Below are 25,418 nucleotides of genomic sequence, written 5' to 3' on the forward strand. Positions count from 1 at the left end.
CACATCTTTGGACTGTGGGAGGAAACCGGAGCACCCGGAGGAAACTCACACAGACACGGGGAGAACGTGCAAACTCCACACAGTCACCCAGCACACACACATACACACATTATTAATGCAGACACATACACCATATACCCTGTTGCTTGTCCAGTGACTCTGGTTTGATTTATTTGATTTTTTGCAGTGTTTTCATTGATCCTTGCTGTGTATCGCTGTCATATACATGGATTTTAGTAAGGCGTTTGATAAGGTCCCCCATGGTCGGCTTATGATGAAAGTGAGGAGGTGTGGGATAGAGGGAAAGTTGGCCGATTGGATAGGTAACTGGCTGTCTGATCGAAGACAGAGGGTGGTGGTGGATGGAAAATTTTCAGACTGGAGGCAGGTTGCTAGCGGGGTGCCACAGGGATCAGTGCTTGGTCCTCTGCTCTTTGTGATTTTCATTAATGACTTAGAGGAGGGGGCTGAAGGGTGGATCAGTAAATTTGCTGATGACACCAAGATTGGTGGAGTAGTGGATGAGGTGGAGGGCTGTTGTAGGCTGCAAAGAGACATAGATAGGATGCAAAGCTGGGCTGAAAAATGGCAAATGGAGTTTAACCCTGATAAATGTGAGGTGATTCATTTTGGTAGGACTAATTTAAATGTGGATTACAGGGTCAAAGGTAGGGTTCTGAAGACTGTGGAGGAACAGAGAGATCTTGGGGTCCATATCCACAGATCTCTAAAGGTTGCCACTCAAGTGGATAGAGCTGTGAAGAAGGCCCATAGTGTGTTAGCTTTTATTAACAGGGAGTTGGAGTTTAAGAGCCGTGGGGTTATGCTGCAACTGTACAGGACCTTGGTGAGACCACATTTGGAATATTGTGTGCAGTTCTGGTCACCTCACTATAAGAAAGATGTGGAAGCGCTGGAAAGAGTGCAGAGGAGATTTACCAGGATGCTGCCTGGTTTAGAGGGTAGGTCTTATGAGGAAAGGTTGAGGGAGCTAGGGCTGTTCTCTCTGGAGCGGAGGAGGCTGAGGGGAGACTTAATACAGGTTTATAAAATGATGAAGGGGATAGATAGAGTGAACGTTCAGAGACTATTTCCTCGGGTGGATGGAGCTACTACAAGGGGGCATAACTATAGGGTTCATGGTGGGAGATATAGGAAGGATATCAGAGGTAGGTTCTTTACGCAGAGAGTGGTTGGGGTGTGGAATGGACTGCCTGCAGTGATAGTGGAGTCAGACACTTTAGGAACATTTAAGCGGTTATTGGATAGGCACATGGAGCACACCAGGATGATAGGGAGTGGGATAGCTTGATCTTGGTTTCAGATAAAGCTCGGCACAACATCGTGGGCCGAAGGGCCTGTTCTGTGCTGCACTGTTCTATGTTCTATGCATCAGTTGAGTTGATTTTACAGAGTATCTGCAGAGAGTGAGAGCAGCTCCAGTAGTGGTTCCAGCTGAATAAGCTCAAGTCTTTATTGAAACAATTTAAAGACAAGTCCGACTGTGGAATGGCAATAATCCCTCAGAGATGCACATTCTCCATGCTCACTGCATTATGGTAGCAGTGACTCTCCTTTGACAGAGCATGTGTTTGGAGTTGGCCAGCTCTGGGTTTCTGGGCATTGTCTGTAACCGGCCTACAGCAGCGACAGCAGCAACGGGCACAGCTGGATGTCAGAAGTCTATCCACTGGGCGGAATGAGTGCATCCAGAGCGGCAGAAAGTCCCAGGAACGCAGCTTTGGGGGGAGACATTGGGGCCATTTCTTCTGGAAGATGTTGATGATGACAATGAGGATGACGATAATGAAGATGGGTCCAGCAATGGCTCCCAGCACAACCCAACCTGCCATGGACAACCCAAAGAGAGCGCCAGGGATTAGGATGAAGCTGAGCAGCAAATATAAGATTGGAAACCATCGATACTGGGCGGTAACATTTCCAAACACCTTGGCCACTGAGATCGGGAACCGCATGCATGGAATGCAATACCAGATGAGAATTCCAGATAAATTAAAGAACAGATGGATCAGGGCAACCTGGCAAAAGAGAAGAGCAGGGATTTTCACCACTCATTACCAAGCTGATTACAATGATAAGTAATAGTCAAAGCCCATGTACGTCTGGAAAATGGGAATCATAGAAATATAGGAGCTCGAATAGGCCACTCAGGTAGTGGTGGCGTGGTATTGTCATTGCACTTGTAATCCACAGAGCCCCAGGGTAAATCTGGGGACCCGGGTTTGAATCCCACCATGGCAGATCGTAAAAATTGAATTCAATAAAAAATATCTGGAATTAAGGTTCTGCTGATGACCATGAAACCCTGTTGTTGTCAAAACGCTTCTGGAGTAATGTCCTTTAGGGAAGGAAATCTGCCGTCCTTACCCAGTCTGGCCTACATGTGACTCCAGAGCCACAGCAATGTGGTTGATTCTGGAATGGAGGGTAACTAGAGCTGGGCAATAAATTCTGAAAGAGTTTTAACAACACCAGGTTAAAGTCCAACAGGTTTATTTGGTAGCAAATGCCATTAGTTTTCGGAGCGCTGCTCTTCAGAAAGCTGCTCCTTTCGCCGCTCCAAAAGCTAATGGCATTTGCTACCAAATAAACCTGTTGGACTTTAACCTGGTGTTGTTAAAACTCTTACTGTGTTTACCCCAGTCCAACGCCAACATCTCCACATCAATAAATTCTGGCCAGCCAGTGACACCCATGTCCCATACATGGACTTTAAAAACTCAGTGCCTCGAGGCTGCTCCTCCATTAACTAGATCACATCTTCCACCTCCACAATTTTCCCACATTACCCACAAATCCCTCAATGTCTTTAATATCTAGAAATTTCAGTCTTGAACATACTCAATGAGAAGAATTCCAAATATTTACCACCCTCTGAGTGAAGAAATTCCTCCTCATCTCTGCTGTAAATGGACTACTTCCTATTGTGTGACTGTTTCTATACAACCCCCCAGCCAAGGGAAATATCCTTTCTATATCAGCCTGCCTAGTCCCGTAAGAATGGTGTAAGTTTCAACGAGATCACCTCTCATTCTCCTAAAGTCTGGAGAATACAGGCCCTGTGTCCCCATTCTCTCCTCTTGGGCAGTCCTGCCATCCCAGGGATCAATCTGGTGGATCTTTGCTGCACTCACTCTCTGACAAGTATCTGCTCTAAACTGTATGTCGAATATTTGCCACACCAAGGAAAAGCTCTGCACACATTTTCCCTACTCCCCAAAAGTGAAACCAAATTGAGATTCCACATTCTAGACCAGGGGCTTCCAATCTGGTGTCTCACCGGCTGTTTAGGTGGTTACTATGATACGTTAGGAGCCAGATATCAGGTTCCAATATATGTTTGCATTGATCTGTGCAGATATCTCAAACTGCTGAAGGGCTGGCTTTTGGATTTATCCCAAGGGATTCAGCAACTCTGTATGAACTTGCCCTTTTCAACCCTCCAGGAAAACACAAATTCAAACAGAGGCAACCGCTGAGTGAGGAATCCCAGCTGGAGTTCCTACCCTGGGATCGGAGGATTGGATTTTCCAGGGCCAGGGATTACAGTTTGGACATGCAGTAGATCTGGGGTAAATGTTCATGTCCAGCTTTCCCTATCATTCATTTCCCAATTCTGCTGATCTAAGTGTGTTTAAAATATTGATGTGGGTTCCTGCCTTTACCACTTTTTCGGACAGTGAGTTCCAGATCGCCAGCATCCTCTGGGTGAAGAGAATTCTTCTCCACTCCCCTCTATCCCTTTAGTCACTGATTTTAAATCTCTGTCCTTCCTCTCTGCTCAGATGGAGCTCCTTCCTATTCCCTCTCCCTCCACCTCCCATCATTGCTCCTTCCACAACCCATGGCAACCAGAATTCCTGGAGTCTCCCAGAAATTATGATGTAAACTCAAAGGAAGAAAACCACAGGCCCATAAACCCAATTAAACCTCCTCTCAGCCTCCTCCCTGTTGTGAAGAAAACAAGCTCAGCCTGTCCAATCTTTCCCCATGACCAACATTCTCCAGTCCAGATAACATCCTTATACATCTCTTCTGTACCCTCTCTAATGTAATCGTGTAATGTGGTGACCAGAACTGTACACAATACTCTAGTTGTGGCTTAACTAGATTTTTACACAGTTTTAGCAGAATCTTCCTGTGAGTGTGAAAATGTAAGTGGGTGGGAGAATGAGTGTGAGAGTGAGTGTGAGAGTGAGTGTGAGAATGAGTGTGTGAGTGAGTGTGAGAGTGAGTGTGAGAGTGAGCGTATGGACATAAGTGAGTGAGTGTGAGTGTGGGGGGGGTGTGAGTGTGTGCAAGTGTGTGCGTGCATGTATGTGCATATGTGTGTGAGTGTGTGTGAGTGTATATGTGTGTTCGTGCATGTGTGTGTGCGTGTGAGTTTGTGTCTGTATGTGGCTGTGCGGGTGAATGTGAGTGAGAGTGAGTGTGTGTATGCGTGTGGGTTTGTGTATGCGGGTGAGTGTGAGTGTGAATGAGAGTGAGCGTGTGTGTGGGTGTGAGAGTGAGTGTGTGTGTGGGTGTGTGTGTGCAGGTGTGTGTGTGCGTGGGGACGGGTGTGTGTGCACGGATGTGAGAGTCAGTGTGTTACCTGCACAGCGTTACCCAGTTGCTCGGCAGGGCTGGCCAGGGCTGCCAGGATTGCTGTGGTTGTTGTTCCAATATTTGACCCCAAGCACAAGGGATAAACTCTCTTTAAGCTGATCACACCAATCCCTGCACAGGTCAAAGGGTAAAGAGCAGTTAGGTCAGTCTCAGACTGAGCAGTCAATCACAAGAAAAGCAGAGATGTCCCAGTCATTGGGTGGGAATTTCTCTCAGTACAGAGCCTGCTGTGTTGTAGACACCACTCCATCCCATGGGGAGGGTTTGAGTTTCTGTGGCTTTTAAAATGACTCCCTCTTCTGGTACAACAAGGTGCTAGGCCAACTGTCCTGCCAATTGGGTTTATGGGCCTGTGGTTTTCTTCCTTTGAGTTTACATCATAATTTCTGGGAGACTCCAGGAATTCTGGTTGCCATGGGTTGTGGAAGGAGCAAGAACGGGTGGAGGGGCCAGGGAAGATGGAGGAGCCCGTTTGGGTATGGGAGGGGCCCAGACTACTCAGGGGTAAAGGCTGGGTGAGAGGGATGGGCAGGAACAGTCAGTTCTTGGTGGACATGTTTGGGGTGAGGATACTGCACTGGGAAGGAGTCTGTGTTGTGGGGGCAGCGGGAGGGGGCGGGATGGGTTGGGGTAGTGGGAGCATCAACTGGGAAAGGAAAAAATCAAGGGAGGATTAATCCCATGAAGGCAAAGACTCTGGGCTGGAAAGAGACCTGAGCTGAGGAGCCTGGGCTGGGGAGGGGCCTGAGCTGAGGAGCCTGGGCTGGGGAGAGGCCTGAGCTGAGGAGGGTCTGGGCTGGGGAGGGGCCTGAGCTGAGGAGGGTCTGGGCTGGGGAGGGGCCTGAGCTGAGGAGGGCCTGGGCTGGGTAGGGGCCTGAGCTGAGGAGGGCCTGGGCCGGGAAGAGGCCTGAGCTGGGGAAGGGCCTGAGCTGAGGAGGGCTTGGGTTGGGGAAGGGCCTGAGCTGAGGAGGGGCCTGAGCTGAGGAGGGGTCTGAGCTGAGGAGGGCCTGGGCTGGGGAGAGGCCTGAGCTGGGGAGGGTCTGGGCTGGGGAGGGGCCTGAGCTGAGGAGGGTCTGGACTGGGGAGGGGCCTGAGCTGAGGAGAGTCTGGGCTGGGGGGGGGCCTGAGCTGAGTAGGGCCTGGGCTGGGGAGCGGCCTGAGCTGAGGAGGGCCTGGGCCGGGTAGAGACCTGGGCTGGGGAGGGGCCTGAGCTGAGGAGGGCCTGGGCCGAGTAGAGGCCTGGGCTGGGGAGGGGCCTGAGCTGAGGAGGGGCCTGAGGTGAGGAGGGGCCTGAGCTGAGGAGGGCCTGGGCTGGGGAGGGACCTGAGCTGAGGAGGGCCTGGACTGGGGAAGGGCCTGAGCTGGGGAGGGCCTGGGCTCGGGAGGGGCCTGAGCTGAGGAGGGCCTGAACTGGGGAGGGGCCTGAGCTGAGGAGGGCCTGGACTGGGGAAGGGCCTGAGCTGGGGAGGGCCTGGGCTCGGGAGGGGCCTGAGCTGAGGAGGGCCTGAACTGGGGAGGGGCCTGAGCTGAGTAGGGCCTGGGCTGGGGAGGTGCCTGTATAAGAGGGCCTGTATCTCTCTTCCATGGAGAGTTGTATTGAGGTAACTGGGTGAAGGCCACAGGACACGAAGAAATCACAGCCCCCAGTGCTCTGAGATTAGAGTGAAATCACAATCACAACACGGAGTCCACAGTGTGGCCATTGGGTGGAGACAGGAGAATAGTCTGAAAGATGTGCTGGTTAGGTGCATTTACCATGTTAAATTCTCCCTCAGTGTACCCGAACAAACGCCTGAGTGTGGCGACTAGAGGATTTTCACAGTAACTTCAAAGTAAAGTTTATTTATTTATTAATTTATTTATTAATTGTGTACAGTTTTGGTCACCTAGTTACAGGAAGGATGTAAATAAGGTTGAAAGAGTGCAGAGAAGGTTCACAAGGATGTTGCCGGGACTTGAGAAGCTGAGTTACAGAGAGAGATTGAATAGGTTGGGACTTTATTCCCTGGAGCGTAGAAGATTGAGGGGAGATTTGATAGAGGTGTATAAGATTTTGATGGGTATAGATAGAGTGAATGCAAGCAGGCTTTTTCCGCTGAGGCTAGGGGAGAAAAAAACCAGAGGGCATGGGTTAAGGGTGAAAGGAGAAAAGTTTAAAGGGAATATTAGGGGGGGCTTCTTCACGCAGAGAGTGGTGGGAGTGTGGAATGAGCTGCCGGATAAAGTGGTAAATGCGGGGTCACTTTTAACATTTAAGAAAAACTTGGACGGGTTCATGAATGAGAGGGGTGTGGAGGGATATGGTCCAAGTGCAGGTCAGTGGGACTAGGCAAAAAATGGTTCGGCACAGACAAGAAGGGCCAAAAGGCCTGTTTCTGAGCTGTAATTTTCTATGGTTCTATGGTTCTAATCACAAGTAAGGCTTACATTAACACTGCAATGAAGTTACTGTGAAATTCCCTGAGTCGCCACACTCCAGCACCTATTTGGGTCAATGTACCTAACCAGCACTGTCTTTCAGACTGTGGGAGGAAACTGGAGCACCCGGAGGAATCCCATGCAGACACGGGGAGAACTTACAAACTCCACACAGACAGTGACCCAAGCCGGGAATTGAACCTGGGTCCCTGGAGTTGTGAGGCAGCAGTGCCAACCACTGTGCCACCATGCCACCCCATTGCAGTGTTCATTGCAGTGTTATTGTAAGCCTACTTGTACACACTGATAAAAAAAATTCTTACCTATGAGAGGAATGATTGCTGATGTGAAGACCGAGCTGCTCTGGACAATGAAAGTCATTACAGCACCAACCACAATCGCCAAATAGCCATTCACCCAGCCAAACGGATAGGGGAAGTCTGTAATAAAACACAAAAAGAATCAAAGTGGGAACCATGCACTGGGTAGAGGTACAAGGTGGATGCAATGACAGGATGCAAACCACACCAATCTAGGAGAGGAGAGGTTGGAGAAACTTGGTTTGTTCTCACTGGAACAACGGAGGTTGAGGGGAGACCTGATAGAAGTCTACAAGATTATGAGAGGCATGGACAGAGTGGATAGTCAGAAGCTTTTTCCCAGGGTGGAAGAGTCAATTACTAGGGGGCACAGGTTTAAGGTGCGAGGGGCAAGGTTTAAAGGAGATGTACGAGGCAGAATTTTTACACAGAGAGTAGTGGGTGCCTGGAACTCGCTGCCGGGGGGTGGTAGTGGAAGCGGATACGGCAGTGACTTATAGGGGCGTCTTGACAAATACATGAATAGGATGGGAATAGAGGGATATGGTCCCTGGAAGGGTAGGGGGTTTTAGTTAAGTTGGACAGAATGGTCGGTGCAGGTTTGGAGGGCCGAAGGGCCTGTTCCTGTGTTGTAATTTTCTTTGTTCTTTGTACTCGTGACCCTGAATCATCAAAAATACACAACAAAGGGCAGGCGATGGCACAGTGGTATTGTCATGGGCTAGTAATCAGTGACCCAGAGCAACACTCTGGGACCAAGGTTCAAATCCCACCACAGCAGATGGTGATGGAATTAAAAGTCCAACAATGGTTGACTGTCATAAATTGGTTCACCAATGTCCTTTAGAGAAGGAAATTTGCCGTCCTTACCTGGTCTGGCCTACATGTGACTCCAGAGCCACAGCAATGTGATTAACGCTGACATTGTGACTGTTACACTGGCATTGTGTATGTTACATTGACTCGATTTTGAGTTCCTGCTCTAAAGGGGTGAAATTCAATGTTGCTCTGAAACTCACGCTGGATGTCGCTCCATACCTGTATTGATCACTTTTTTCATAATTTGTGCCATCTTCCCTTTCAGAACCGAATTCAATATCTTCACAATGAGGACCAGGCAGATACACAGAACAAGTAAAGATGCGGTAAGCAGGATGAACCCAACTACAGTGTCGGAGAGCCCTGTGTTCACAAAGATATGGCGACCTGTCAGAAATATAAAGAGATTGCAAAGACATCAGACACTTTCTGATAAAAAGTCTAAAAGATAAAAATGTTCTCCCTCTCTGTAATCTATTTGAACACAGGTGAGCAATGTTCTGTGTGACGCCAGGTGTCTAGGTCATACAGCCCAGACACTGGTTGCTTGAATCAACCATTAGGTTCTTTTTGGTTTATTTAAATTATTTTATTCATTTACAGGATGTGGGCGTCTCTGGCTCGACGAACAAAGAACAGTACAGCACAGGAACAAGCCCTTTGGACCCCAAGCCTGCGCCAATTAGGTTGTCCTATCTAGACCAACCGCCTGTATCCCTCTATTCCCCATCTGTTCTTGTGTCTATCCAGATAAATCTTAAATGTCACTAACGTGTCTGCCTCAAACATCTCACTTGGCAATGCATTCCAGGCCCCCACCACCCTCTGCATAAAAAACATCCCCTGCACATCTCCACTGAACCTTTCCACCCTTACTTTGAACTTGTGCCCCCTTGTAATTGTCCAACTGTTCACTCTATCTATACCTCTCATCATTTTATAAACTTCTATCAGGTTGCCCCTCAGCCTCCATCTTTCCAGGGAGAACAATCCCAGTTTATTCAATTTCTCCTCATAGCTAATACCAGGCAACATCCTGGTAAACCTTTCCTGTAGTCTCTCCAAAGCCTCCACATCCTTCTGACCAGAATTGGACACAGTTTTCCAAATGTGGCCTAACCAATGTTTTATATCACTGTGACATAATCTGTCAACTTTTTAACTCGATGCCCCGGCCAATGAAGGCAAGCATGCCATATGCTTTCTTCACCATCTTTTCCACCTGTGCTGCCACGTTTAAGGATCTATGGACCTGCACGCCCAGATCTCTCTGTGTGTCTATGCTCCTGATAGTCCTGCCATTTATTTTATAGCTCCCACCTGAAATGGATCTACCAAAATGCATCACCTCGCATTTGTCCGGATTAAATTCCATCTGCCATTTCTCTGCCCAAATTTCCAGCCTATCTGTATCCTGCTGTATTCTCTGACAATGTTCATCACTATCCGCAACTCCGCCAATCTTAGTATCAACTGCAAACTTGCTAATCAAACCAGCTATGTTTTCTTCCAAAGTCATTTATATGTATTACATTTCGCAGAGGTCCCAGCACTGATCCCTGTGGAACACCACTAGTTACAGACCTCCATTCAGACAAACACCCTTCCACCGCTACCCTCTGTCTTCTATGGCCAAGCTAGTTCTGAATCCAGCATTTATTGTCCATCCCGAATTGTCTTTGAGAAGGTGGTGGTGAGCTGCCTTCTTGAACCACTACAGCTCCTGGTGTGTAGGTACGCCCACAGTGCTGTTAAGGAGGGAGTTCCAGGAATTTGACCCGGCGACAGTGAAGGAACGGCGATATCTTTCCAAGTCAGGATGGTGAGTGTGTTGGTGGAGCTGCACTCCACCAGGCAAGTGGGGAGTATTCCATCACACTCCTGACTTGTGCCTTGTAGATGGTGGACAAGCTTTGGGGAGTCAGGAGGTGAGTTACTCGCTGCAGGATTCCTAGCCTTTGACCTGCTCTGGTAGCCATAATATTTATATGGCTAGTCCAGTTTAGTTTTTGGTAAATGGTAACCCCCAGAATGTTGTTAGTGGGGGATTCAGTGACGGTAATGCCAAGGGACGATGGTTAGATTCTCTCTTGTTGGAGATGGTCAGTGCCTGGCAGTTTTGTGGCGCGAATGTTACTTGCTACTTGTCAGCCCGAACCTAGATATTGTCTAGGTTTTGCTGCATTTGGATATGGACTGCTTCAGTATCTGAAGAGTCGCAAATGGTGCTGAACATTGTGCAATCATCAGCAAACATCCCCACTTCTGATCTTATGATGGAGCGAAGGTCATTGATAAAGCAGCTGAAGATGGTTGGGCCTAGGACACTATCCTGAGGGACTCCTGAAGTGATATTCTACACACTATATTCAACCAGCCCTAAAGTTTCAAAACCCAAAACAAATTGTCCACTGTCATATATGTTCCTGCAATTGGACAGCACTTGTTGAACAACCTTGAGTGTGCTAATAGCTACACTAATAACCAATTTACGATAATTAGTGGAGCATGTTATCTAGCTCCTTTACCCTTGCTCAATGTGACATCCTTTTATGTCGGAACCTGAGACCTCAAATAAGGTAGTCAGATACATTGTTTAAGAGAAGGAACCTCTTTATATAAATAAATAATAAAGTTTAACAATTACAGTAATAGCAGAACAGTAATAACTATGAAAATAGGAGCACTAGTAAAACAGTTCTTGCTTACAGATCATCCTCTCACAGACGGAAAAGCTCATCCAAGCCCGCACAAACTCACAATCAGATGCCAGTAAAACAATTACATTGGGGAAAGGTTTATAAGAACACTCTGTACTCAGAATGACACTCTGTAACACTTCTTCCCCTCTTAAACTTCAATCCCCCATCAGGACAGGAAATATATCGAAAGTAATGTCTTAACTAAACAAACGTCTGTCAGGGGCTTTGCAGTTGTGTTGTGATCTACACAACATCACTGGTGAATCTGGTAACGGTTGCTCTGGAATCGTAGGTGAAGAGGGAGTTTGAGAATCAATACATGAATCAGTCCCACAATGTGCAGGTTCGGTGGATTGGCCATGGTAAATGTGTGGGTTTAAAGGGATAGGGTGAGGGAGAGAGCCTGGGTAAGATACTCTGTCAAAGAGTCAGTGCAATCTCGATGGGTCAAATTGCTCCTTCTACACTGTCGGGATTCTATGATTCTATGAACATGCCTCTTCCTCTCCCTCAGCAGAGTCAACTAGCAAAGCTGGAAACACAGGAACCACTTCCTGGTGAACGTAGCATGACTCTCTGCCATGTTATCTGGAACAGTTACAGCAGCATGACTGGACCATTTTGGTTTAAAATTACTGCTGGTAACCACTGCTGGTTACTAGCAGAGGTCCTGATGTAGGCCTGATCACCCAGTTTGAGCTGCCTCTCTTTGGTGTGGTAATCGTGTTCCTCATTCTGCTTCTCTTGTCTCCAGCTCACTCTTGCTCTGAGATCTTGATGATGCCCAACAATAATTTGGCTGGAGGAGCCTGGTTGTGGATAGTGGTGTGATACGATGCTAGATTAGAAATCTGGAGAGTTTTCTATTCAAAGTGAAATGGGGAAAAACTATAAAATGGGTACCTGACACACAAAATGGTTGCTTGACACACAAAATGGTTACCTGAGAAAGAGACATTAAGCAGGCACTGACTTTTAGCACAGACAGCTACTTAAAGTTCAAACATGCAGCACAGACAGTTATTTAAAGTTAAACATGCAGGAATCAAATCCTGCAGGAAGCCAGTAAGAGCTTGAGGCACTTTTAAGATAAGGACAGACCCAGGACAATAAGGTCTGATAACAAGATCAGCCATAGATGGGAACAGAAATACATAAATGCAGCAAAACCAATCACTGTATGAATAGACCGAAACCAGTCATTGATAGTCATTGATAGAGGAAATGTATCCATTCTATGAAACAATGCGATGTTAAATGCTCATGTCTGTACCTATCTGATTGTAACGATGTGTTAACTGTCGATCACCATGATCTGTCTACTCAACTATAATGATGTGTTAAACTGCTAATGTCCGTACTATCCATTGTCTGAAAAGTATAAAAATGATCGACTGCTATTGTATTATTGAGAAGGTAGCTGCCAAGTACTGCAGAGTACCAGTGCTTTCTCCCTCGAAGCTTCGTATCCGAAATAAAGCTGTATTATTGAACCTCCAGTCTGACTCCGGTGGTAATTTTCCCACAACAATTGGTGTAGTCGGCTAGGATCCTATTACTGGTAAGTTTCGATCAATTGGCCACGATCGGAAAGCATCACTGAATCTGTGGGAGTCAGACAAGGTCAAGAATACAGTTTGAAAGGGGTTAAACTTAAGGGGTATTCGTAGTAATAAATATTGTTGTATATGGTATAGTGATAAGTACTAACTGCTGATAGTGATAAGTAACTGTTGCTTGTGCTGACCGACAAGAGGACAAGGTAGTGCCTGTCTCAAAACCCTGCCTTAGACCGATTGTTAAGAGAGGAAATCCTCCACCCGAAGGTCAGGAAACTGAAGTGGGTAAAGAGACACCAAGGGCACTTAGGATTGTGAAGCACAAGTGGCAGAGATCGGTCAACATCAAACTCTGCAGTGGCGAACAAACGCAGAGTTGCCATCTGATTGCATGAAAGTTTGTAAAGTTGGGAACTGGACTGTCAATGTTGTAAAAGCGGGGTGGAAAAGGAGCTGATCAACTCTGACCTAAACCAGACTCCGGTGGAGAAGCACATTGCCGAAGTGGCAATAGTGGGAGCCGTGAGTATAACTTGAAACCCTGTAACGGTAGTGAAACACGGTGCTAGAGTAGTAATAGTGGCCGGGGGTAGTGAAGTCCCTATGGTAGAGAGCACACTTTACTCGGAAGTAATCGTGGCCGTACAGTGCCTAAAACACGTTGCCAAGGTGACAATAGAGACCGAGGGTAGTGAAGTCTGCAAAATGGCAGATAATGAAGTAAAGAGGGGATCTGCAGGTTCTCTCATTGAAGTGTACATGACAGACAGAAAAGCATTAATAAAGAGGATGCAAAAGGATGGCTGGGATACTTCTCAGACCTTAGAGCAGCCGAGAAAGTGGATAGATAAAGAAAAGAGAAATAAGACAAAGAAAATAGGGGTATTATTAGTACATCGGTTAGCTGGACTAATTGAGCAAGTAGTCCCTCTACTAAAAAGTGGAGTGAAGATAAAGAAAAGATTAGAGAGTTAGAATCCAGAGTAAGGGAACTGGAGAAATGAAACCAAGTGTTCGAAGAGAAGCAATGGAGAGGGGAAACTGTTCCTCGACCTCCTTATGAGTCCACACAACAGGGACCAACCGCTCCTCCAGAGGAGTGGGAAGCGCTAGAACACAACTTAGCGCCAGTAACCCAAGGGGGAACAGATGCGCAGCCAAAAGCGAATTATAAACCCTTCACCCCAGGTGAGAGATAGCAGATAATGGCTTCCCTGAGTAAATTACAACGTAGAAGCGCAAACACTAAATTCTGGGAAGAATTAGACACAATCTGGGTAGGACACCAATTACACCTGAGAGACGTACACCAGCTGGTCAGGGCAGCTTGTCCAGCGGATAAGTGGAGGCAGGTAGCAGGTGGACCCGCCGCTCCTCCAGCACAGGATTATAGTGGGGTCGGTGGACACATGTAGTCGCCCTAACATCAGAAATAGATGCCCAACAGGCACCTTTCACCCAGTTTAAGGCAGAAATTCAGAGAGTATTAGGGAATGCTCCTATTAACTGGAGCAGAAGCACCACAACCAAACAGTTAAAAGGGGGAAGGAGCTTCTGAATACGGGGAACGGTTGTTCCAAGTATATCAAGAGTGCTCAGGACAAGGAAACGCAGGTCGTGGGGATCGAGCGTTCATCCAGGCTTTTAAGGATGGACTATCTAGTGCTCACCAGGTCATCCTAAAAATGGGAGTGATTATGTCCCAAGATTTTGATGAGTTGGTAGAGTGGGCTAGCGGCGTACCGGGAGAAGAGAAATCCCAGACAAGAACAAGGCTAGAAAGAGTAGCAGCTTATAATAACGGGAACAGGACTAAGTCTAAATGGACTTGCCACAATTGTGGCCGGCAAGGACACTTTGCAAGGGATTGCGGGGCCCCACGGAAAGGGAACAGATTTGGGAGCAGTGGGAAACATTGTAGCCAGTGTAACAAACACGGACACACAGAAGCAATGTGTTGGGATAAACATGGGAGACCCCCGACCCGATCCATGACCACAGCAGAACTGGAGAACCACGGAACCTCTGGGGTCAGCAAGATTGACGGTCTGCAAAGAACAAAGAACAGTACAGCACAGGAAACAGGCCCTTCGGCCCTCCAAGCCTGTGCCGCTCCTTGGTCCAACTAGACCAATTGTTTGTATCCCTCCATTCCCAGGCTGCTCATGTGACTATCCAGGTAAGTCTTAAACGATGTCAGCGTGCCTGCCTCCACCACCCTACTTGGCAGCGCATTCCAGGCCCCCACCACCCTCTGTGTAAAAAACATCCCTCTAATATCTGAGTCATACTTCGCCCCTCTCACCTTGAGCCCGTGACCCCTCGTGAACGTCACTTCTGATCTGGGAAAAAGCTTCCCACCGTTCACCCTATCTATCCCCTTCATAATCTTGTACACCTCTATTAGATCTCCCCTCATTCTCCGTCTTTCCAGGGAGAACAACCCCAGTTTACCCAATCTCTCCTCATAGCTAAGACCCCACATACCAGGCAACATCCTGGTAAACCTTCTCTGCACTCTCTCTAATGCCTCCACGTCCTTCTGGTAGTGCGGCGACCAGAACTGGACGCAGTACTCCAAATGTGGCCTAACCAGCGTTCTATACAGCTGCATCATCAGACTCCAGCTTTTATACTCTATACCCATCCTATAAAGGCAAGCATACCATACGCCTTCTTCACCACCTTCTCCACCTGTGTTGCCACCTTCAAGGATTTGTGGACTTGCACACCTAGGTCCCTCTGTGTTTCTATACTCCTGATGACTCTGCCATTTATTGTATAACTCCTCCCTACATTATTTCTTCCAAAATGCATCACTTCGCATTTATCCGGATTAAACTCCATCTGCCACCTCTCCGCCCAATTTTCCAGCCTATCTATATCCTGCTGTATTGCCCGACAATGCTCTTCGCTATCCGCAAGTCCAGCCATCTTCGTGTCATCCGCAAACTTGCTGATTACACCAGTTACACCTTCTTCCAAATCATTTATATATATCACAAATAGCAGAGGTCCCAGTACAGAGCCCTGCGGAACACCACTGGTCACAGACCTCCAGCCAGAAAAAGACCCTTCGACCACTACCCTCTGTCTCCTATGGCCAAGCCAGTTCTCCACCCATCTAGCCACTTATCCTTGTATCCCATGAGCCTTAACCTTCTTAACCAACCTGCCATGTGGGACTTTGTCAAATGCCTTACTGAAATCCATATAGACGATATCCACGGCCCTTCCTTCATCAACCGTTTTTGTCACTTCCTCAAAAAACTCCACCAAATTTGTAAGGCATGACCTCCCTCTTACAAAACCATGCTGTCTGTCACTAATGAGATTGTTCCGTTCTAAATGCACATACATCCTGTCTCTAAGAATCCTCTCCAACAACTTCCCTACCACGGACACCAAGCTCACCGGCCTATAATTTCCTGGGTTATCCCTGCTACCCTTCTTAAACAACGGGACCACATTCGCTATCCTCCAATCCTCAGGGACCTCACCCGTGTCCAAAGAAGTGACAAAGATTTCCGTCAGAGGCCCAGCAATTTCATCTCTCGTCTCCCTGAGCAGTCGAGGATAGATGCCATCAGGCCCTGGGGCTTTGTCAGTTTTAATGTTCCCTAAAAAACCTAACACTTCCTCTCTTGTAATGGAGATTTTCTCTAACGGGTCAACACCTCCCTCCGAGACACTCCTGGTTAACACGCTCCTCTCCTTCGTGAATACCGATGCAAAGTATTCATTTAGGATCTCCCCTATTCCCTTGGGTTCATCAGCATAATTCCCCTCCTTTGTCCCTGAGAGGTCCGATTTTCTCCCTGACAACTCTTTTGTTCCTAACGTATGAATAGAATGTCTTAGGATTCTCCTTAATCCTGCCTGCCAAGAACATCTCGTGACCTCTTTTTGCCCTTCTAACTCCCCGTTTGAGTTCTTTCCTACTCTCTCTGTATTCCTCCAGAGCTCCATCTGTTTTCTGTTGCCTGGACTTAACGTACGCCTCCCTTTTCATTTTAATCAGATCCTCAATTTCCCTGGTTATCCACGGCTCTCGAATCCTACCTTTCCTATCTTTCCTTTTTACAGGCACATGCCTATCCTGCAGCCTTATCAATAGTTCCTTAAAAGACTCCCACATGCCAGACGCGGACTTACCCTCGAACATCCTCTCCCAATCAACATCCACCAATTCCTGCTTAATCCGGCTATAGTTAGCCTTCCCCCAATTCCCCCATTCACAAGGGTAAGAAGGAGGGAAGGATTTATGTGTCAGCACTAGTAGGGGGCAGGCAATGTGAGATGCTGGTGGACACAGGAGCATCCATATCTGTCACCGACCTTCCCTTACCCACTACAAATAAAATGATTTACCTAACCGGGAGAGGAGGGAACAAAACACCCGCCTACCTGAGCGAGACCACGTTCGTGGAGATAAATAATCTGTATATACCAATGAGGTTTTATGTGTGCAAGAATAACGAGGGTACAATAATGGGAAATGATTTGATGAGAGAATATGAGATTTTGATAGACTGTGGAAAGGGAGAATTAATCTGGCCAAGACAGGACGGTCGGAAAACTAGAATAGGGAAACTCACAAGTCACCTCGAAACCATTAAGGTGGCCACAGTCACCACCAAAAATTAGGAATTAGAGACAGGAGGTCCCTACCCTTGGATCACGAATCCCAAGACAAATTTGCCTTTACAGTGGGAGACAGACAGTACACTTGGACTCGTTTACCACAGGGATTCCACAACAGCCCCGCTATCTTCCATCGAATAATGAGTGACACCCTGAACAGGGTAGAACTGCCAGAGGGTAACACGGTCCTACAATATGTAGACGATATCTTAATAGCTTCGGAGTCCAAGTCGGGCCATCAAGAAGCACTATATTTAGTATTGAACGAACTCAAAACCGCAGGGTTAAAGGTGAGCCCCAAAAAGGCACAAATCGGGAAAACACAGGTCCTATACCTAGGACACCTTATATCCCAAGGACTTAAAGAAATGCCAACAGACCGAAAGAAGGCGGTACAACAAATGCCGCGACCCGTCACCGTAAGAGGGGTCAGAAAGGTGCTAGGACTATTCAACTATAGCCGGAGTTTCATCCCAGAGTTCGCAAAATTGGCAGAACCCATACAAAGACTAGTCAAAGGGGGAAAACCAGCTTTAGATCCAGTAGAATGGGGACCCGAGCAGGAAGAGGCTTCCAATAAACTAAAAACAGAACTGATATCAGTCCCTGGACTAGGATTACCAGATTCTAATAAGGACTTTCATATCCATTGTAGCAATGAGGGAGGGTTCTATTCCGCCATGGTAACACAGGACCATGGTGACAGAGAGAGACCCATAGGGTATTATTCCACCGCAGAAGGGCCGGTAGTCACCGGACTGCCAAGGTGCATAGCTGCCTTGGATTGCGCTGCCTGGGCTGTAAAGGTTAGCGAGCCAGTAATCATGACAGGGAATATAATCCTTCACACCAAACACATCTTGGTGGAAATGTTGAACACGGGAAAACTAAGATCAGTCTCAAACATGAGAAGGGCTAAGTGGGAAGCTGTCCTCCCACCTCCAAGCAAGTCCGTGATAATAATAAGGGATACAGGGGATAACCCAGCAGAAGGGATTTTAGACAAAGGAGAGCCACACAATTGTGGGGATATAGATATGGACGTAGAAGAGGGTAGGATAAAGGATATACCTTTAACAACCGCTGAGGAGACCCTCTTTGTAGATGGGTCACGCAAATATGTGGAAGGATCACCCCGGACAGGGTGGGCAGTATTAAATGACAAATTAGAGACAGTAAGGTCAGGAAGGATTGATGGAGGTCTATCCGTGCAAGTGGCAGAACTAGTGGCACTCACACAGGCACTAGAGTTATCTGAAGGCAAAATGGTGAACATTTATACAGACAGTTGCTACGCGTTCGGAGTCATACATGACTATATGACAGCATGGGGTAGAAGAGGGTTCATAATCATGGGAAGAACTCCTATCAAACACCAACAAAGAATTGAGGCATTGTTGAGAGCTAGCGAGAAACCTCGGAAGCCGCAGTAATCAAAATTAAAGCGCAGCAGAAAGAATCAGGAAGAGATAACCCGGACTGGTTAAATTTCAATGGGAACTAAGCCGCAGATAAAGCGGCACAGATAGCATTAGGACAGGAGACAATTGGCGAGCTGCCAATTGCAGCAATAGAACAGACAGGAAATGAAATAGATATTCGGGACTTACATGAGGATACCTCGAAAGAGGAAAAGGAAAAGTGGGAAGCACAGGGAGCAATATGAATAGAACACTTAAGAATGCACTAGCTAAAGCCATACAAACATCGGGAAAAATGTGGACAGAGGTATTGCCCACTATACTAATGAGATTAAGAGCTACCACAAACCGGACAACCGGATTAACCCCTTATGAGCTAATGACAGGACGGGCGATGCAATTACCAGAAAGCATCATAACAGGTGGGACCGATGTAGGTCCATTAAAAGATAAAATCAGGAGATATGGCGGCACGGTAGCACAGTGGTTAGCACTGCTGCTTCACAGCTCCAGGGTCCTGGGTTCGATTCCCAGCTCGGGTCACTGTCTGTGTGGACTTTGCACATTCTCCTCGTGTCTGCGTGGGTTTCCTCCGGGTGCTCCGGTTTCCTCCCACAGTCCAAAGATGTGCGGGTTAGGTTGATTGGCCAGGTTAAAAATTGCCCCTTAGAGTCCTGAGATGCGTAGGTTAGAGGGATTAGTGGGTAAATATGTGGGGGTAGGGCCTGGGTGGGATTGTGGTCGGTGCAGACTCGATGGGCCGAATGGCCTCCTTCTGCACTGTAGGGTTTCTATGATTTCTATGATATGTTCTGGAACTGAGCACCCAACTCAAAGGGATGCGCAAATTGGTAAAAGACAATCAGGAAATAAAAGACGCAGAGAGAGAGCTTGAAACGCTCCCTGATGTCCCAACAGCAGGAAGTCGCGTCCTAGTGAAAACATTGCCTGACAAACCAGGGTTTGCACCAAAATGGAATGGGCCATATGAAGTTATAATTAGTGGAGACACCTGTGCCTGTACAGGCATAAGAGGGAAAGGTGTCTGGAAGCATTGGACACAGCTAAAATTACACAAGGAAATGAGTGACTGAATTAATGAATTAACCGAATTGCTTTCCTCAACGCAGGCAAAGACTGCAAGCAAGAACAACTGGCGCGTGCGGGTTGATAATATAACTTTTGTAAAGTGTATAAATCACAGTATTAGAATTGACATTTGCTCGTTGCGGATATGTATGTAATCACGTATGTAACTGTATTACTTTGCGTTGTCGTGACTGTAAATTTAACTGGATTGGAGGATAACTTGTTTTACAAAGCTCACATACATTTACACGGGAATCGAACTGTATGTTACCAGTTAGCACAATCGGTAGAAGCCCTATTTGTAGCCACCCCTGGGTGGACCCCTCATGACTTATATACAGTAGATATATCAGATGCACCCTGTAAGGGACAAATTGGCAAATATAAAAGAGGTATACAGGGAAGATGTGTGGAACTTGTAAATCCCACAGATCCTGTGTGTGGGGGGTTCCAACAGGTGGGAGGAAAAGCTTGTTCAGATACTGCAAGCTATCCGCTTTGTTTTACGGGCAGGGATGGGGATGTGCCTATGCCTTGGTCCCCAAGGATGATTCCTGTGTGTAGACGCAGTGCGTCCGTCAACATTGTCGGGTTAATAAAGGACAGTTTACTTGCGCTTGTGATGAACAAAAATCTCTAAATATAACCGCGGGAAGACAGCTCATTTGTGGACAATGCAATGGAACTCACGTAAGCTCAGCCAAATGGACATACCCATTTGATACTTACCAGGTGGTGGGATCAAACGGGGAGTCAAGTAAACCGAACAATTGGCAATATAAACAAACAGATAATCGGGACACTAAATGTTACTGGGCTAAGAAGGGATATGTGTTCCTCTTCAATGGTACTTACACGACAGAAACACCAAACCTCCCGAACCGTTTTGCAGTAGGAACAATCAGACCACTCACTGTTCCATGCCCTCAGAAGGGCATATTCGGAGGAGAATAGTAACCCGGGTTATCAGCAAAGAATTCTGCGCTGATTGGGAAGCCCCGGGTACAATGGGATCATCACTAGGATATGGGTTCTTGGAGTCTTATCTCTGGGAGGGGCAGCAGGAGTGATTAGTGCAAAGAATAGGAATCATATTGTTTGTGGACGAACAGTCCTGGGAAACAGCACTTCGAAATCTTGCTGGTGCCAGTACAGAGCGAGACTGCGGATAGTTGGGAACCTGTCTCGGGGGCAGGGAATTCAGATGGTGTTCGTAAAGCAGAAGTGGAAATGAATAGGGTTGGGAAGCATTTTCTGATCAGGGCCAGTGTGATCTCCTGGACTCGTTTCGATCGCCACAGGGGGTCGGAGAGGAATTTCCCAGATTTTTTTTTTCCCCATATTGGCCCTGGGGTTTTTCACTCTGGGTTTTCGCCTCTCCCTGGAGATCACATGGTCTGGAATGGGGGGGTGGGGGTGAGTTAATAGGTTGTGATGAACAAAGCATCGTAGCTGTGAGGGACAGCTCGGTGGATAGGATATTAGGATGTAGATAGGCTGGAAAATTGGGCGGGGATCCTGGATTCAGGATTCAATCCTGGACCGGGGAGCGGCGCGGGCTTGGAGGGCCGAAGGGTCTGTTCCTGTGCTGTATTGTTCTTTGTTTGTTCTTGAAAGCACTGGAGGCTGTTAACCAAGAAATGGCTGAACTGAGATTATATGCACAACAGACACGATACGCAGTGGACTACCAGTTAGCACAACAAGGGGGAGTGTGTACAATTATAGGAAACAAATGCATAACCCATGTCACAGATGAATCCTATAACATTACACAAGTCATCAACAACATCAGAGAACAACTTGATAACTTCAGACAGGGACCTAAGAAAGGAAGTAACTGTCTGGAATGGCTAGTCGGGGGATCCTGGGGGTCCTACTAATTACATGTGTGTCACACTCATTTCAATTGTAATTGTCTGTTGTCTAATTGTTGGATGCCTTAATGTCTGTTGTAAAATGATGGTAACACGAAATGGCGCTGTACTCACATGGTGTACATCATTCTTTTGCATGAATTCTTGAACTAATTCACTTTGTAAACCTAGTGCAGTTACCTGTAACAAGTGAATCTGGTAGACCAGGAGTTGCACACATTTGACGTAGCTTCTGAATTGTAACAGGAGTGGTAATATTACTCAGATCAGCTTCCAATCATTTCCAATTTACATTCACACAACCAAAAATAGCTGGTTGATGAAAGGTCCTGCAAGGTCAACATGCAGTCTGGTCCACGGCCTATCAGGCTACTCCCAAGGAGGAAGTGGTGCTGCTGGCTCCATCTTCTGGTTTATCTGACATTCTGAACAGTTCTGGGCTTGTTCTCCAAGCCCAGATCCATACAACCCGGCTAAACTTTTCATCCTAGAGGCTCCTGGATGAGCCTCATGAATTTAATCCATAACTTGCAAATGACCAGGGGACGGACCGACCACTTGGCTGACATCTAAAATGACACTCTAACGCATGGACCCATTCACTGCAAACAACAGCAATTATCTTTGCTTGAATCTGTTTCCACCGTACTCTCTAGCCATGCATCCCAGATCCTAATCACTCGCTGTGTGAATCTGTCTCCACCACACTCTCAGACAGTACATTCCAGATTCTGACCACTCGCTGTGTGAATCTGTCTCCACCACACTCTCAGACAGTACATTCCAGATTCTGACCACTCGCTGTGTGAATCTGTCTCACCAAGTCAGACAGTACATTCCTGATCCTAACCACTTGCTGTGTGAATCTGTCTCCACCACACACTCAGACAGTACATTCTGGATCCTAACCGCTCGCTGTGTGAATCTGTCTCCACCACACTCTCAGACAGTACATTCCAGATCCTAACCACTCGCTTGTGAATCTGTCTCCACCACACACTCAGACAGTACATTCTAGATCCTAACCACTCGCTGTGTGAATCTGCCCCCACCACACTCTCAGACAGTACATTCCAGATCCTAACCACTCGCTTGTGAATCTGTCTCCACCACACACTCAGACAGTACATTCCAGATCCTAACCACTCGCTGTGTGAATCTGTCTCCACCACACACTCAGACAGTACATTCTGGATCCTAACCACTCACTGTGTGAATCTGTCTCCACCACACACTCAGACAGTATGTAAGGGACTGAGGAAAATTTGTGGGGAAGACGTTTACCAGTGTTCTTTGTCCCTTGTGGGTTTCAGTGTCCTGTTTGCCGGGTGGGTGCTGTGAACAGGATGCTGTTGGTTGAGTGATGTGGGCTGGGCCAATGGGATTGCTCTGAGGGCGGGAGGAAAAAAAGGCGCCAGGAAGTGAAGCAGCTGCAGAGCTGAGGAGGGAGTGTGCAGAAGAGGGACAGCCACGTTTTTTGAAGAGAAGCTTTTCAGAGGCAGAAAAAAGTCAGTTCGAAGTGAATCTTTCTCAGGTAGAACTGCTTGGTTTTTCATGACTGCCGAGGAGGACAGCCTTCAGCGCACTGGACCTGCGTTACTACACAGATAGCTCGCGGCACCTCTGCCTCGTGTGCTTGCTCCATCATCTTCCCTCTCGTAGACCCGTCTGGACTGTGTGTGTGTCAGGGTTAAGTGAGTACTATCAGACAGGAACGGTAACAGAATGTGGTTTTCTTCAGATGTGCACCAACGGATGGGCCCCAACGTTTAAAATTCAAAATGCTTGGTGATATTCTGAACATTTCTCAGGTTGAAACTGTTAATTGGAAAATCTTCAGTTGGGATTCTTTACTTGTTTATATCTGCTAATTATATTTGTTATTAAATTTTTTTGTTATTCCGTTTACCTTGTTGTTCCAAACCTTTTCTCATTATAAGGTTTATCTCAATAACATTTTTGGAGGCACCGCGCTAAACATACTCAAATCCTTTCCATGCAAGCCTGTACTGGCATTTATGGGTAAACAGGAAATTTAGCCAGCTCACCATCAACTGCTAGGAATTCAGGATCCTGTAAATCAAACAGTTAAATAGTAGCCCCATATAGTGATCAGCAGGGGGTTACAAGTACATTCCAGATCCTAACCACTCGCTGTGTGAAAAAGGCTTTTTTCATTTCACTTTTATTTTGTCCATTATTTTAAATCTGTATTCTCTGATTTATGAGCGAGAACAGTTTCTCCCCATCTACTCTGCCCAGACCCTTCATGATTTTGAATCCTTCTGTCAAATCTCCTTTCAGCCTTCTCTCCCCCAAGGAAAATGGTCCCAATCTTTCCAATCTATCTTCATAATTGAAGTTCCTCATTCCTGGAAGAGTGCTTGTGAAGCTTTTCCACACTCTCTCCAATGCCTTCCTGAAGTGTGGCTCCTAAAACTGGTCCCATTACTCCAGCTAAGGCCAAACTAAAGATTAATGCAGGTTCAACATAGCCTCCTTGTTCTTGTACTCCTCACCCCTATTAATAAAGCCCAGGATATCTGTGTTGCCACCTTCAATGACTTATTCACATATATACCATGGTCCCTCTGCTCCTGTACCCCCTTTACCCCTGTGTCCTTTATTGTCTCTCCATTCGTTTCCAACCAAGATGAACCACTTCACAAGATCCCCAGGAAGGGAAATTTCAATTTCGAGTCCATTTCTTTATAAAAATAATGACCTGTGCCTGTGACTGATCAACCTGCCAATTAATCGGCAGCCCTTCTCCTGTAATTTAAACTGTGCTGATTGTTTGAAATTTGGTATTCTTGTGTTTGTCCTGTCAGGTCAGAGATGAAAAGTTTCAGCAACATTTAATCTTCTGTTCCATTTTCTACATTCTATCAAGAGATCTGACCGATTCCTTCATTGTTACTCTGTCCAGCTACCACCTGCTGATGGATCGCTCCAATTTGCTCCGAGCTTGACACCTTTGTCATTGCTGGAGATCATGACTGCCATTCTCAAGCTCTCTGGACTGTTACCCATTTGGTGAGGGTTTCCAGTTAGTTTCTCTGCACAGTTTGGAGCTGGATTCCCTCACTGTTCCTTTCTTGGAATAAAAAAATTGAGCTTAGAATAATGGTTTCTATTTCCATAAAGAAAAAGCAACAGTTAATTGGCAAAGAGCTGCCTCTAGGATCTGTCTGCCACTTACACAAGTGAAGGTTCTCGGTCTCGGATACGTTTTTCAGTGCCATTGTTTCGTTCTGCGATTGGAAGCAGTGTGAAATCTCACAATCAGTCTCATTTGTCACTGACACATTTTTCAGAGCCTATCGATGAACAGAAAGATATGAGTTGAACACAAGTGGGCAAAACGGTGAGGTTTAATGGTTATCTCTCAGCCCAGTGCCAGAGGTATCACTTTCACTGTGTTTTAGAGAGTAATGGACTCAAACCAGGTCACTGGTGTAACATCTCCAAAGAGTCAGTACTGAGGGAGTGCCACACTGTCAGAGGGTCTGTACTGAGGGCGTGCCACACTGTCAGAGGGTCAGTACTGAGGGTGTGCTGCACTGTCAGAGGGTCAGTACTGAGGGAGTGCTCCACTGTCAGAGGGTCAGTACTGAGGGAGTGCCGCACTGTCAGAGAGTCAGTACTGAGGAAATGCTGCACTGTCAGAGGGTCAGTACTGAGGGAGTGCCGCACTGTCAGAGGGTCAGTACTGAGGGAGTGCCACACTGTCAGAGGGTCTGTACTGAGGGAGTGCCAAACTGTCAGAGGGTCTGTACTGAGGGAGTGCCGCACTGTCAGAGGGTCAGTACTGAGGGTGTGCTGCACTGTCAGAGGGTCAGTACTGAGGGAATGCTCCACTGTCAGAGGGTCAGTACTGAGGGAGTGCCGCACTGTCAGAGAGTCAGTACTGAGGGAATGCTGCACTGTCAGAGGGTCA

At 46.9% G+C, this 25,418-nt stretch overlaps 1 protein-coding gene across 1 annotated transcript in view; it reads right to left on the reverse strand.

Annotated features, from left to right (window-relative positions):
* Nucleotides 1-1,523: 1,523 nt before the first annotated feature.
* The window catches only part of LOC144502255 (sodium-dependent phosphate transport protein 2C-like), a 162,691-nt gene continuing 138,796 nt past the window's right edge, over nucleotides 1,524-25,418 (reverse strand). The window contains exons 10-14 of the mRNA XM_078226082.1: nucleotides 24,681-24,798; nucleotides 8,406-8,573; nucleotides 7,371-7,487; nucleotides 4,616-4,740; nucleotides 1,524-2,039 (exon numbers count right to left, since the gene is read on the reverse strand). Of these exons, the coding sequence (XP_078082208.1) occupies nucleotides 1,524-2,039; nucleotides 4,616-4,740; nucleotides 7,371-7,487; nucleotides 8,406-8,573; nucleotides 24,681-24,798 (1,044 nt within the window). The remainder of the gene's footprint in view (nucleotides 2,040-4,615; nucleotides 4,741-7,370; nucleotides 7,488-8,405; nucleotides 8,574-24,680; nucleotides 24,799-25,418) is intronic.

The sequence above is a fragment of the Mustelus asterias genome, chromosome 13 (assembly GCF_964213995.1).
Source record: "Mustelus asterias chromosome 13, sMusAst1.hap1.1, whole genome shotgun sequence".
Taxonomy (NCBI): domain Eukaryota; kingdom Metazoa; phylum Chordata; class Chondrichthyes; order Carcharhiniformes; family Triakidae; genus Mustelus; species Mustelus asterias.